The 15,327-nt window shown below is 41.6% G+C and overlaps 2 protein-coding genes across 5 annotated transcripts in view; one reads left to right on the top strand and one right to left on the bottom strand.

Moving 5' to 3' along the window:
- Positions 1–15,327, top strand: part of Kmt2c (lysine methyltransferase 2C) — a 235,888-nt gene that overhangs the window by 216,742 nt on the left and 3,819 nt on the right. For 3 of the 4 annotated variants that reach the window (XM_059257756.1, XM_059257757.1, XM_059257755.1), the window contains exons 50-59: positions 420–669; positions 1,785–1,924; positions 2,479–2,586; positions 4,539–5,655; positions 6,819–6,955; positions 8,972–9,114; positions 9,369–9,537; positions 14,267–14,383; positions 14,720–14,793; positions 14,989–15,097. In XM_059257756.1, the coding sequence (XP_059113739.1) occupies positions 420–669; positions 1,785–1,924; positions 2,479–2,586; positions 4,539–5,655; positions 6,819–6,955; positions 8,972–9,114; positions 9,369–9,537; positions 14,267–14,383; positions 14,720–14,793; positions 14,989–15,097 (2,364 nt within the window). The remainder of the gene's footprint in view (positions 1–419; positions 670–1,784; positions 1,925–2,478; positions 2,587–4,538; positions 5,656–6,818; positions 6,956–8,971; positions 9,115–9,368; positions 9,538–14,266; positions 14,384–14,719; positions 14,794–14,988; positions 15,098–15,327) is intronic. The other variant, XM_059257758.1, reaches the window with a different exon arrangement.
- Positions 6,666–15,327, bottom strand: part of Galnt11 (polypeptide N-acetylgalactosaminyltransferase 11) — a 49,624-nt gene continuing 40,962 nt past the window's right edge. Inside the window, exons 14-16 of the transcript XR_009378229.1 lie at positions 7,501–7,551; positions 6,896–7,400; positions 6,666–6,773 (exon numbers count right to left, since the gene is read on the bottom strand). The gene's annotated coding sequence lies outside the window, so the exon portion shown is untranslated. The remainder of the gene's footprint in view (positions 6,774–6,895; positions 7,401–7,500; positions 7,552–15,327) is intronic.

Below are 15,327 nucleotides of genomic sequence, written 5' to 3'. Positions count from 1 at the left end.
ATTGTCTGCAGAACTGTTGTGGACTGTGTTGGACTTTTTGCCAGAGCTAGATAGAAGTGAGTTTTCCCATAAGTACCTTGAGGGTCTTCTCATTGTGTTGTGTCTTTTAGGCCTGTCAGATACCAAGGTAGCTAGAATAGTTTACTGTGTACAGATCCCAAATGCCAGTTGGAATCCTGAAGATTTCTGTTTACGAAGGCTTTGTTTGTATATTGGTATTAGTTTACGAAAATAAATTTAAATAAAAGTAGTTGGGGGTCTTTCATACTATATATATATATATATATATATATATATATATATATATATATATATATATATAAATATAAAATAAAGATAGCATTATCCTAAGTATTAGTTCTCCTCAGTGACTCACTTTTCTTCTAGGTGAGTAATACAGTGTTTAAATTTTGTTTTAGAACATTAGCAGTGTTGTGGCTGCGTTTTCCGACCTTCTTCACGTGCGAATTCCTAATAGCTATGAGGTTAGTAATGCTCCAGATGTTCCATCCATGGGTTTGGTCAGTAGCCACAGAGTAAACCCAGGTTTGGAGTATCGACAGCATTTGCTTCTTCGTGGGCCTCCACCAGGATCTGCAAATCCTCCCAGATTAGCAAGCTCTTACCGGCTGAAGCAGCCTAATGTACCATTTCCTCCAACAAGCAATGGTGAGCTAGTGAGCTTTTTGTTAACCCCAACTCCATTCTCGGTTAAAAAGTTAAGCCTACTCTTTTTGAAATTTTGATTTAATTTTTAACAAATAATAGGCAATGTATTGGTGTGTAATCTTTGATAAGTTAACCTTTTCTGGCTGTTGTTTTCTGTGGTGTGATGTGAATCTCTACGCTCTGGCCTGTCGCATCATGCTGGCATCCAGCCTGACTGTAACCCTGACTGCAGCTGAGGCCATAGATAGTGTATTGTTTGTTCTGCTTGGCTACTGTTGCTGTCTGTTCCCTCAATTTGCCTTTACACACCCTCTGCAGGGCATCCTTCTCCGCACAGGGATGCCTAGGTCCTCATATCTGAGAACTATCACATCTTCCTCAGGCCTGCCATGAAGTTGCCTTTCCTCTAGCTTACTGGCTTCTACGTGCTAGCCCGTTCCTCACCACCTCCTCATCCCCCAGATTCCTTGTAAGAATTTGGCTGCCCTAAACTTTTACTAGAATCTGGTTGCTTCTCGTTTCTCATCTTTGAACTCTTTTTAAAAGTTACCTATGTTAAAGTTTTTAACTCTTTGCGATCTTAGCTGCTGGCTACTTCTTTCTTACTTTTCTTTCCATTTTCTGCCTTGACCTACACCTCTCTATTTCAGGAGATGCACTCTGTGTATGTAGACCTGCTCTTCTGATCCTTCAGTCCTTATTCAAAATATAACTTGGCTTTCATTTCTTTCTGAGGCTGTAAATCACAAAAGTCATTTGTACCCATTGCTCTTTATCTCCCACAGAACTTTGAGTACCCCATTACCTGTAAAGAAGTGGGTCTGGTCTCTGTTGACACTGTACACATTTGAGGATCTTAGTGTTTTGCTTTTGTTTGATTCTTTCATGCTAGCTTCTTCTTCCAGTTATTTGGGAGTGGGTATTTTCCTTTATTTCTACCTCAGTGTCAGATATTAGATGCCTTGTCACCATAGCTTAGAAGATTTTTGTTAAAACATAATATAAAGTAAGTCAATAATCCATGTTGTAATTGCTTGTTACAGTTTAATTTTACACTGTGTGTTACCTGTATCTTTGGTCAGTGTTCATTGCTAACAAAAGTCCATTGCCTGTAGGTCTTTCTGGCTATAAAGATTCCAGTCATGGTATAGCAGAAAGTGCCTCACTCCGACCACAGTGGTGCTGTCACTGCAAAGTGGTTATTCTTGGAAGTGGTGTGCGGAAGTCATTCAAAGATCTGACCTTTGTGAACAAGGTACTTTATTATTCTTCTAGTGACCCACCCTAACTCCATGTTCTTGGCAATGACTCCTGCATCAGGACAAAGTGCTTCATGGGACATGATATTCAAGCACATATTAGGTGTGCTCAGCTTCAAACCAAATAGCTACAGCAGACTGTTAAATTGTTCATGATAAGGAGAACATTTTTAAACTACAGTGAGATATGGACAGTGTAGTTTCTGCTTTGTTTTTTTTTTGTTTTTGTTTTTGTTTGTTTATGTTTTTAAGACATTGTCTCTCTCTATAGCCCTGACTCTCCTAAACAAGGCTGGTCTTTAAGTCACAGAGTTCTACCTCCCTTTGCCTTCCAAGTCCTAGGATTAAAGGCGTGTACCACCAGGCCCAGCTCTGCATTATTGTTTATGTGGAAAATTACCAGACGGTGAATATTGGGACAGTGCCATCACAATTGGAAGATGGAGAACAGTCAATTTTGAATATCATCTGAGAATTAGCAGTCCCTGTGGTACTGATTTCGTTAGCTTGTGTCTTACTGAGGTCTCACATATTTCCCTTTGCTTTTCAGGGTTCCCGAGAGAACACCAAAAGGATGGAAAAGGATATTGTCTTTTGTAGTAATAACTGCTTTATTCTTTATTCATCAACTGCACAAGCAAAAAACCCAGAAAACAAGGTAAAGTGAGGAAAGTATGTAATGAGGGATTTCTGCCTTATGAGTTACATGTCTCTCCCTCAGAGAGCTGCTATAGGGAAATCCTAATCAGATACTGACTGAGTTGACAGACAAGCCGGAAATAGCCTTCAGCTATATTTTTCCCTGTTAAATAACCTATTTGACAAAAAGTGGAAAGGTGCAAATTCCACCCTAACATTCATTTATTTAGAGGAATTGAGGGTTGAATTTAGGGCCCAATTCATGCTCGCTTACTACTTTACCACTATTTCCTGCTCCTCTTTTAATTGTTATTGTTGAAGTGGGTCTCACTGAGCTGTCTTGTACTCATAATCCTCCTGCCTGGGCCTGGTGCCTACCTGGGACCCTTGCTTGTCTACCATCTATCTTGTTTTTTGTTTTAAGCAAGAGTTTTGTTGTGTAGCTCAAGGTGGCCTCCAACTCACAGTTACCCTTCTGTCTCAGACTTCTGAGTGCAGGGATTACAAGTGTATGCCACCATACACAGATTAATTATATTTTCTTTAAAAAAAATGTTTTTGTATTTCTTAGACTTAATTTTATTTACATGTATAAATGTGTAGTGTGAATGTATATGTATGTTATGTGTGTGGTGCCTCTGGACGCCAGAAGAGGACATTGGACCCCTTGGAGCTGAAGTAACAACCAGTCATAAGCTACCACAGGGGTGCTGGGAACTGAACTCTGGTCCTTTAGAAGAGCAGCCAGTGCTCTTAACTGCTGAGCTATCTCTCTCCCAGCCCCTAGCCCAACTACATTTTAAGAGTGTAGAATTAAATAGATTACTGGTACAAGAATGTTGCATTATACTAATTATAAACTTCTTACTAATTATTTTTATTTTATTGGTCAGTAGGAAAGGTTTCTAAAAAAGAAAATTCTGTCTATTCCTGCATTGTAAGGGAAATCATTTTGTGCATGTCTAGCTGCTCTGTATATCTAACAATGTAATTGTTCAAATGATACATTTTTTTTTTTTTTTTTGGTTTTTCGAGACAGGGTTTCTCTGTGTAGCTTTGTGCCCAAATGATACATTTTTAATGATGTATTTTGAAGGAAAATTTTCCTGTAAAGTAATACCACCAGTCAAGAAATTATTCAAGATAATTTCATTAATATGACTCTCACAAAAGAGTATTCAAGAAACACTACTTTTTAACATGTATTCGTTCCTCCCTAGTACAATATAATCCCAGCTGACAAATAAATTTAGGCTTTTAACTAAAATTTATTCCTAGAGAGTAGGAGTGGGTTTTTATCATGTAGTTTCTTAAGATGATACATGGGGTGGATTTAATATGAGGCACCTCTTAGGATTGGGATGTGAGAAGAAGAAAGCATATGGCTTTATTGTTTTGATTCTGATGGCCTATCCCATACCTGAAAGGTGCTGGCACTTTTCTCCTGGCCCAACTCCTTGAGCAGCTGGTCTTAGCTGAGGGGCTCAGAGAATCCATGAGATTTGCTCACTGACAGGGTTCTCCTTTTCTTTCTGTTCTTCCATGCTAGTTGATTAAGCCCAAGATTAACAGACAAAACAATTAATGAGTAGAGATGAATCCTTTTTACGTGATGCTACCATGTTCTTAAAAACATTGATCTGTTGTACAAATTGAATTAGACCTTCTAAAATCATTTTTTTTTTTTGTTACAGTTAGGAAGGGGGATATCCCAAGAAAGTTCAAGAGCAGAGCATTCTCCAGATTGTGACTTTATAGGAGAGGGACAGGGAACCCCTCACCCTTCCCATTCTTCAGTTTCTGTTACTCCTGAATAACCATCCTCACGTCTACTTGCTGTACCTAAAAAATTACTCACCTATGCCTTAAGTCATATTCCATTAAACTTCTCACTAGAAGTTCTTTAAGGACATGTGAATCCCTCCTTTTTCTCATGTTTTTTTTTTTTTTTTTTTTTTTTTTTCTGCCCAGGAATCCCTTCCTCCACTGCCACAGTCCCCTATGAAGGAGCCTTCCAAAGCATTTCACCAGTACAGCAACAACATCTCCACTTTGGATGTACACTGTCTCCCTCAGTTCCAGGAAAAAGTTTCCCCTCCTCCGTCACCTCCTATAACCTTCCCTCCAGCCTTTGAAGCAGCCAAAGTAGAGTCCAAGCCTGATGAGCTCAAGGTGACAGTCAAGTTAAAGCCTCGCCTGAGGACTGTTCATGGTGGGCTTGAAGACTGTAGACCACTCAATAAAAAGTGGAGAGGAATGAAGTGGAAGAAGTGGAGTATTCATATTGTCATTCCCAAGGGGACCTTTAAACCACCTTGTGAGGATGAAATCGATGAGTTTCTAAGGAAATTGGGCACTTCTCTTAAACCTGACCCTGTGCCCAAAGACTATCGAAAGTGTTGCTTTTGTCACGAAGAAGGTGATGGGCTAACAGATGGACCAGCAAGGCTGCTCAACCTTGACTTGGACCTGTGGGTCCACTTGAATTGTGCTCTGTGGTCCACAGAGGTCTATGAGACACAGGCTGGTGCCTTAATAAATGTTGAGCTAGCACTGAGGAGAGGGCTACAAATGAAATGTGTCTTCTGTCATAAGACAGGCGCCACCAGTGGATGTCACAGATTTCGATGCACCAACATTTATCATTTTACTTGCGCCATTAAAGCACAATGCATGTTTTTTAAGGACAAAACAATGCTTTGCCCCATGCACAAACCAAAGGGAATCCATGAGCAAGAGTTAAGTTACTTTGCAGTCTTCAGGAGGGTCTATGTGCAACGCGATGAGGTGCGGCAGATTGCTAGCATCGTTCAGCGGGGAGAACGGGACCATACCTTTCGTGTTGGAAGCCTCATCTTCCACACCATTGGTCAGCTGCTTCCACAACAGATGCAAGCATTCCACTCTCCTAAAGCCCTCTTTCCAGTGGGCTATGAAGCCAGCCGGCTATATTGGAGCACGCGCTATGCCAACCGGCGCTGCCGCTACCTGTGCTCCATTGAGGAGAAAGATGGGCGGCCAGTGTTTGTCATCAGGATTGTAGAGCAAGGCCATGAGGACCTGGTCTTAAGTGATTCATCACCTAAAGGTGAGATCTACTTGTGTGCTATTGTCAGGCCATGGGTGTTTTATGTCAAGTGTTTGTTTTTTCCATGATCATTTCATTAGGATTTTTTTGTCAATGCAAATTTTAGCCTCTTTGTGTTACCACACCTTGTTATTCCCTCTGCAGTTTATACAGGTTTGAACAGAAGAGTTGATGAGGTCTGTCTGTCATTTACCTTGGAGCCCCTCTCAGGGTCAATTATGAGAAAGCAGGGACCATATCTAAAACATGGTTAGGATATTGTCCTATCTCAGCTTCAGATTTAGAACTGGGAATTAGAAACTTCATTTTGTATTCCTGAGCATGCCTGTCTTTTCATTTTTATTGATGTTGAAAGTACTAAAGAGCTGCTTTTTTGTTTGTTTGTTTTTTGTTTTGTTTTGTTTTGTTTTTCGAGACAGGGTTTCTCTGTGTAGCTTTGCACCTTTCCTGGAACTCACTCTGTAGTCCAGGCTGACCTTGAACTCACAGAGATTAAAGGTGTGCGTCCCTACCCCCACCCCCACCCCACCCCAGCAAGAGCTGCTTTTAAAATGTTTTCATAGTTTTAAAAACATGGCACAGTTTTGTGTGTTAATTCTCATCTGAGGGAATGCCTATTTGTAGCCATTACTAATTGAATTAGTCACTTTTAATAACCAAGTGTTTTCTTTGTTACATATCCAGTTGAATTCACTAACTTCTTTCATGTTTACTGTTTGACATCCATAAGGTGGCATAATTTTCATCCAGATTTTATTGAGTCTTAAAAATAAGTTGCTGCGGGACAGGCAGTGGTGGTGCACACCTTTAATCCCAGCACTTGGGAGGCAGAGCCAGGCGGATCTCTGTGAGTTCAAGGCCAGCCTGGTCTACAGAGCAAGATCCAGGACAGGCACCAAAACTACACGGAGAAACCCTGTCTCGAAATACCAAAAATAAATAAATAAATAAATAAATAAATAAATAAAATACAGAACAAAAAATAAGTTGCTACCTTTTAACAAACATGTTTGTTACATTGCTGCCCAATAGGTTTTATTTGAAAACTAGTAGGTCTTTATGAATGACTCTTCATCCTCTCTTAATTTTGTACGGTGTCCAGTTTTTCTCTTTGTTAGCTAAAAGGAAATTCAACATAAAATTATTTTCTTGTTCATATGTAGATGTTTGGGATAAAATTTTGGAGCCTGTGGCATGTGTGAGGAAGAACTCTGAAATGCTGCAGCTTTTCCCTGCGTACCTGAGAGGAGAGGACTTGTTTGGCTTGACTGTCTCCGCAGTGGCACGGATAGCAGAATCTGTAAGTGTTCTGGTCTCAGCCTGATCCAGCATGCTCACTCTGCTACCCACGGAAACATTCCTACTTTCTAAGACTGGTCCATTCTTACGGGGAAATGAGTGTGAGTGGTTAATTGGAGAGCTTAGTTCTCTCAGAGGAGCAGTTAGTGTCATCATGTCCTGTTTATCCACATGGTTGAGGAGGTACCCTTGGCCTGATGAAGTTCTGGTGTTTTGCAGAATGTTTTCCTCCTTTTCTTAAGTTTTCTTGACATTCTCTTGCTCTGGTCCAAGAGGCAGGCGGTCCCAGAGGGCAGTAGGTTGTAGCAGCAGTGACTACTGTCTTCTCTGAAAGTAGGTATGTTTGGCAGTGACTCTGTGTAACACTTGAGAAATGTATTTCACTAGAACTGTGTTCTAGAGCCAAGCCTGGTGGTGAAGGCCTGTCATGGCAGGTACTTAGGATGCTGAAATAGACATATGAGTTGAAGATCAGTCTGGGTAACCTAGTGAGACCCTATCTCAGAGTTTTAGAAAAAGTAAAAGAAGGTTGAGGTTCTAACTCACTGGCACTGTGCTGGCTCCAGATGCCTGAGGGCTTCCGTCGGACTCTCGGAACTGGAAGGTAAGTAAATTAATAAATAGCATTGCAGAAGAGAAGACCAAGCTGGTGAGACGGCTCAGCAAGTAAAGGCGCTGCTACTGAGTCTGACAACCCTGAATTCAACCCCCAAGACTTCCATGGTGGAAGGACAGAACCAACTCCCACAATTTGTCCTCTGACCTCCAAAGGCTCATCATGGCACTCGTGTACACACATACATATGCGCGCACACACATGCACTCTCTCTGTCTCTCTCTTTCTCTCTCTCTGTCTCTCTCTCTCTCTCTGTCTCTCTCTCTCTCTCTCTCTCTCTCTCTCTCTCTCTCTCTCTCTCTCTCCATAAATATAGGAATAAATAGAATAAATTCTTTTTTAAAAAAAAGGGAGCGGGGAGTAAAGAAGACCTCTGGATGTATCAGTTACTTTTCTAGTAAACCTGAATTTACCACCAACACTGCTAGAACAGTGAGAGTGACGCCTCATGATCACATGTGACAGAAGTGAGGGGTGACCCAGAAACTAAATCACATAGGTACCTCCAACTACTTTTTAAAGAGTTTTAAACATCTAGATAAATACGTTCACTAGGTTGTGACCACTGCTTCCTGTTTGTAAACTGAAACCTCAGATCCTAATTCACATTCAGGAGGGCTTTGGTTGGTGTATTGGTTCTGGGGATTAATCTTCTCAAGGAAAAGTGGCCTGGGCTTACCAAGTTTTGCTTTGGAATTGGATTTACACATTATTCAAATAGTTATGGAGTGCAGGCTCATTATATTAAATAGGTCACATGTAGCATGAATCTTAAAGAGTCTTATTAATAAAATCAAACCTGAGCCAGGTATTGGGGTGAACTGGAAGATCAGAGAGCCAGAACAAGCCACAGCTACCTCACCTCGCCGGATCCTCACCTGATCCTGTTTCCTCAGGCTGGAAGCCTCTGAGTCCTCATGCAGAATGCATCTCAGCTGAACTGCTGCTCAAAAGCCTAAAAGCTTAACCAGGCCAAATGCTTAACCAGGCCAAATGCTTCTAGTTTCTGGTCCTCACGCCTTATATATCTTTCTGCTTTCTACCACCACTCCCTGGGATTAAAGGCTCACTCCCTGGGATTAAAGGCGTGAGTCACCATGCCTGGCTGTATCCTTGAACACACGGATTTCTGCCTCTGGAATGCTAGGATTAAAGGCATGTGCTACCACTGCCTATCCTAAGTATCTAGTGCCTTTTCTGTTCTCTGACCCCAGATAAGTTTATTAGGGTGCACAATATTTTGGGGAACACAATACCACCACAGTCACAGATGGGGAAGAAAGTATTTCTAGATTGTTTTCACCCTGGGCCATCTTTTGGCCCGCTGTAGGTGATATCCTTGGCCAGATTAGCAGATGAGTTACCTTTTCTGTATTTTCCTCCTTCTTTTTTTTTTTAAAGCTACCTGGGGTTGAAGCATGTGAAAACTACACCTTCCGATATGGCCGAAATCCTCTCATGGAGCTACCCCTTGCTGTTAACCCCACAGGTTGTGCTCGTTCTGAACCCAAAATGAGCGCCCATGTCAAGAGGTTTGTGTTAAGGTATCTTGTTTCATCTTCACATAGTACAGCCCAGGGTTTCTAGGCACCTTAGTGGGTTTTGTGCTTTATTTGTCTGCTGCTTATAAACCCTGCTGTCTCTGGCTGTGTATAACTTCAGAAGATGCACTGTGTCTCTGCTAGGCAGCTTTCTGTGTGTTTCTGTCAGTAAGACTTTTAATGGCTTGGCTTTTACACTATTCAGAGGTGTCTTCAGTTGTCCTTTTATTTTCCTGTTGGCACATCATCATCTGTAGGCCTCACACCTTGAATAGCACCAGCACCTCCAAGTCCTTTCAGAGCACAGTCACTGGCGAGCTGAATGCACCCTACAGTAAACAGTTCGTCCACTCCAAGTCATCCCAGTACCGGAGAATGAAGACTGAATGGAAATCTAATGTGTATCTGGCCCGGTCTCGGATCCAGGTGAGGAATGTGTGACTTTGTTTTTGTTTTTGTGCTTCTGTGATTTAAACCCAGAGCCTTACGTGTACTAAGCAAGCACTCTACCACCAAGCTCATCCCAGCCCTGGAATCTTGCTTTAAGAGTTGTGTTCCACCTTGTCAGTGTGCAGCATGAGGACTGTAGTTTGTAATCTTAGAACTTGGTGCTGGACCTCCAGCAGAAAGCATTCCTCAGGAATTCACATCTTTATATCTTGTTAAAGACTGTGGGGAAACAGGATTTTGCACACACTGCATTTTGAACAGCTCAGTAGAGCTGTTTACAAGCACGTGTGAAAAGGAAAAATAAATGCCAGCACTTGGAAGGTAGAGCCAGGAAGATCATGAGTTCCAAGACAAACAAACAAAAAACTTGATAAATACTTGCATGTAACACTGCAGCTTTGGAAGTTACATCTCTTGAGCACTGCATTTTCATGAAATCATTGCACATTTCTGGTAGACAGTGGAGTATCTAAATGTAAACATTTAAAATTAAACCTATAGTCCTCACCTCCTGAGTTAGGATCTTAATACTGACATGTCTAATCAACATCCCTCCTGTCCTAGAATGAAATTATAAAGCTCCTACTTGGTAAACTTCTGCAGTACCCAAGCTCCTTATGTTGTTGAATAGATCTATCCGTGCCCATGTCCATTTCTGTCCTCAGATCCTTATGTTGTTGAATAGATCTATCAGTGCCCACGTCCATCTCTGTCCTCAGATCCTTATGTTGTTGAATAGATCTATCAGTGCCCACGTCCATCTGTGTCCTCAGGTCCTTATGTTGTTGAATAGATCTATCAGTGCCCACGTCCATCTCTGTCCTCAGATCCTTATGTTGTTGAATAGATCTATCAGTGCCCACGTCCATCTCTGTCCTCAGGTCCTTATGTTGTTGAATAGATCTATCAGTGCCCACGTCCATCTCTGTCCTCAGGTCCTTATGTTGTTGAATAGATCTATCAGTGCCCAAGTCCATCTCTGTCCTCAGATCCATCCTGCCATAAGATCCTGTTAATTCACCTCACCCTCCTCCAAGTTCCAGCCTCTTCCTGGAAGTCAGTGTTTGTGTACAGTAGAGATTCTTACGAGTTTAGTGCAGGCTCTTTCCTCCTTACTGGTAGTTTCTAGAATCTTCTTGTTTTTAGACATTTTGCAAACATGCCTAGCGTAAGGCGCTCTTTATCACTTTCTTCTCCTGGTGAATAATTCTTTCAGCCTGAGCATCCTTCTTTGTTCCTGTCCTCGGCTTTCTCTCCGTTTGTACCCAGAGACCACTGTTGGTCTCCAAGTGTAGCCCTTGAGACCCTGAGCATCAGCCAGGAGTTCTGAAACTGACAGACTAGGGGCCTGCCCACCCCAGAGACCAGGTCTGGAGGGGCTCAGCCAATCTCATGACTTAGCTGAGCATCTGCCTTCTTCAGGGGTTTTTTTTTTTTTTTTTTCCCTACTTCTGATTTGGGGTCCCTTGTTTTGCTCTTCTGACATGTCTGCTACTTTATTGACCGATCTTTCTTATAAATGTTTAACAACCAGCTAGGAGCTCTTTTCACTGTCATCATTTTGTTTGAAGTCTTGTTTCATGTTCTTTTCTCTCTGCTGTGACCCTCTTTGAGATTATGTGGACATGTAGTGTCCTGTCTCTGCGGGTTTCAGTTGCTTTTCTCCTCATTTGCATTTTAGATAGCGATTGTTCATTCTGTGCCTGTTCCCATTCTTGAGGAATGTCTTTGGCAGGATCTTGACTGTGTCTTCAAGTCATAATTAATCTGAATCATTTTTTAAATTTTATTTCTTACTGTGGACATGTATGAGGTTGTATATGCCATGGTGTACATGTATAGGTCAGAGGACAATTCTGGGAGTCGGTTCTCTCCTTTCGCCTTTACTTGAGCTTTAGTGATTGAACTTAGTGTGTCAGGCTTTGGCAATAAGCACTTTCATCCACTGAGCCATCTTCGTTGACACAACCTGAATCATTTTTGAGAGTTCTGGCTTTCTGTCATTTTTTTTTTTTTCTCTTAGCATTCCTCTCTTTGCTCACTTCTTTGGTGACAATGGTGATGGGTAGTAGATGTCTTAAGTGTTTCTGTGCTTATATCTTAGGAACACATACATATATACATTTGTAAAGACACAATCATATTGTCTAGACTCGATTTTTCCCCACTGACACACAGAGGTCTCTACATTAACTGAGGTCTCCCAGTGTATTCTCATTAAATTGTGTGATGCTTCATGATGATGAATTGAGATTACACCATTGTGCTGCTATTGACCGTGTCACAACAAATGCTATGCCATCAGTATCTTAGTATTGATAGTTTAAGTCATCTGGAGTATATATAAGCCAAAAAGTAAGGCTTCTATGCAAAACTATATTTGCTTTTTATTTTAGTAATATATTTTCCAAAAAGGCCAGAATTACTGGTATCTTTCTACAGTCTGTGACTATTCTGGTTTTCTTTTATGTAGTGTATTCTCACCTTTTTATATTTTTGTCAGGTTAGTAGGTGTAGACTGACACTGAGATCTTTTTAAAAAATGTATTCTTATTTATGTGTCTGTGTGTGGGTATGTGGACCATGTGAGTGTATGTGTTCACTGAGGCCAGAAGAGAGCATTGGGTCCCCATGAGCTGGAGTTAAAGGCTGTTGTGAGTGCTGGGAGTTGACTGAACTCAGTTCCTCTGGAATAGGAAGAAATGTTCTTCACCACAGAGCTACCTCTCCAGCCTCTGACACTGAGTCTTAAATACAGCTCCTGACTGACTGGCCTTGGGACCTGCCTTTTTGAGAATTCCATGTTTCATCACCTTTGTCCCTTTCAGTTTGTACCACCTTGCAGTGTTAGATGTTTCCCCATATTAAATATCTTATACCCACTAGAAACTCTAGTATCTTTTTTCTTACAAAGGTTTTTTTGTTTTATATACAGACACCGTACAAGTTTATATCTTTTCTGTACACGCACCATAGGTTGTATTCTCCTAGTTTATCATTACAAAAAAAAAAAAAACTCAATTTTTTTTAACTTCTTTTCATTGTATAGCCTCTTATTGTAATGCCATTTAGTATACAACCTGCTGTGCTAAACTTGATCTTGCAACCACTACTACTACTTTACCTTAGGTTCTCAGAACAGGAATCAGTTTGGACTGTTTGATTATGCTGATCCCAACAATATTGATCTGCACCCACATTCTTTCTATATTCTGGTTCACATCGGAGTCACACCTGGAACCATTTATACTGCATAAGTGGGTTTCTTTTTTAAAGACAAGTCTGTGACATGTAGATATCTATTGACTTGCCAACTCCTTCCTGTGTGCTCCATTGAGGAGCCTGGCAGATGCCATGAGCAGGACTTGATCTCCACAATTTCTCTTCTTTTTTTCCCATAGTTTCTTCCCTGGTCAGAATCAAAAGCAGGAACCGAAATTGGGGAGAAAATGCAGATTATCTATGAATACATATTTTTTAAGTGTAATATTTTCCCACAGCTTTCTTTGCTACCACTTCTACAACAGTGCACTACAAGATTTACCAGGCACTGGCCTAGACGGTAGGAACTGCCAAATAAGGCTCCAGTGTGTTAGGCAGTTCAGATTTTCTGTCATCCCAGCCACTCGGAGGCAGGAGGACCTGAAGTTCAAGGACTACCTGGACAACTTAGTGAGATCCTTTTTCAAAACACTTATAAAGAGCTAGAAATGTATTTCACTGCCTTTCTAGCACCCATGAAGCCCCAGGTTCAAACCCTAATAGTGAGGTTAGGGGGCAGTATCCTGTACATTTCTCTATCTTGCATGGTAATTAGAGCAAAGTAATGTTTTCTGTTTTACCTTATTCCATTATTTCTAGGAAACTGAGAGTCAAATATAAACTACTTTGTAATATTCATAATCCTTTATAGTTTTCCTGCTTCCTGTTCTATTGAATGTAATTATTCTATGGAGTTTCTTTGGGCTAACTTCATACAGAAGGCACTAGTTTACCTGGTGGATGGTAACTTAGCAAGCCTAGTGGAAAATGCAGCCAGCCAGTCCACAGTAGCATTTACAGATGTGTCTTCATCCCCTCGGTGTTGCTGGTGTAGGATGTTGCGAGTGGGCAGCTTGTCAACTATCGTTTACTTGGCTCACTGTACTGGTGGTGGGGATGACCAGTGCTGAGGGGCCACATCCAGTGAGGTCCTTTCTGCTGTGTCTTTCCAGAGTGGAAGGCAGAACAGAGAGGCTTCCTAAGTTACCCTTCTGTGGGAGCTTGATCATTCAAAGATAGTTAGCCTGCTATCCATGCCTGACGACAGTTTTTTAAAAAAGACACAAGAACAATGTAATGATGTAAAGTTGAAAGGAGTAGGATTGTCAGGTTTTGTTTTGTTTTTCAAGACAGGGTTTCTCTGTGTAGCAGTTCTGGCTGTCCTGGAGCTCGCTCTGTAGACCAGGCTGGCCTCGAACTCACCAAGATCTGCCTGCCTCTGCCTCCCAAGTGCTGGGATTAAAGGCGTGCACCACCACTGCCTGGCTGATTGTCAGATTTTTAAATTTCAGAGAACAATACAGTCAGTGGCCCTCACTTGAATGTAGGTGAAATCTTAAATATGGCTTTGGATAAGACTCCAAGTGCAGTACATTTTTAGGAAGAGAATAAAGGTCTGTTGAATCTATTGGAATGTGTATAATCCTTTTTTCCTTCCATTTAGGGACTGGGCCTGTATGCTGCTAGAGACATTGAAAAACACACCATGGTCATTGAGTACATTGGAACAATTATTCGAAATGAAGTTGCAAACAGGAAAGAGAAGCTTTATGAGTCCCAGGTACTGTATAAACTGACCACAGACAGACATTTGAAGAGCACTGCCATGTGTGTTCAGTTGTGAACAGAAGCCATAGCTGCAGACTCTTACATAGCTCTCGTCTCTTCCCTTCACCATCATCTTTTGTAGTTGGGGTTACTTGCCCATATGTAACTGTAGATTAATACCCCCAGCTTTACAAACACTCCATCTGATGTTCACACTGACCCATCATAAATGCATCAGCTGTGTTTGGTGGGGTCCACAGGAATGTGACCAGGGTGCTTTCAGCACAGACTATGAGTGCGAAGTGAAGATGCTTCAGATCACACTGATGACTGCCTGCCTTCTCTTTAGAACCGAGGCGTGTACATGTTCCGCATGGACAATGACCACGTGATCGATGCAACACTCACAGGAGGGCCTGCAAGGTGAGGCAGGAGGACCATTGGTCCAGAGGGCTTTCTTGGGTAGGACTGTCCCCACTGGGGCTGTGCAGTGGATTGAGTGGAGGTCTTCAACACTTGCTTTGTTAACACATCAATAGAAATGTCATTAGTTTCCTTTAGAGGGGAAAGCTCCTTCCTCATTGTTAATCATGTTCAGTTTTCTGATTTGTCCTGCAGGTATATTAACCATTCATGTGCCCCTAACTGTGTGGCTGAAGTAGTGACCTTTGAGAGAGGACACAAGATTATTATCAGCTCCAACAGGAGAATCCAGAAAGGAGAAGAGGTAAGGAGTGGTGGAGAGGGAATCTACCTATTGTCTGTTCCAGGATGTAGCAGTTCATGGCTCTGGGGTTCCTATCACATTATTCTTAGAAATATGCCCCTTACCCTGAGTTTTGCCATCTGTTCATCTCACTTTAAGCATTCAAATGCCAGCTTCTTCCATGTGAGTTCTTAAACCCACCACATAGCACCACATGTCTTAGGATCCTCCTTTGTCCCCTAATCTGAACA

Source organism: Peromyscus eremicus, chromosome 3, assembly GCF_949786415.1.
Source record: "Peromyscus eremicus chromosome 3, PerEre_H2_v1, whole genome shotgun sequence".
Lineage (NCBI taxonomy): Eukaryota > Metazoa > Chordata > Mammalia > Rodentia > Cricetidae > Peromyscus > Peromyscus eremicus.
The sequence above is the reverse complement of the archived record's forward strand: the minus strand, read 5'-3'. Positions and strand labels throughout refer to the sequence as shown.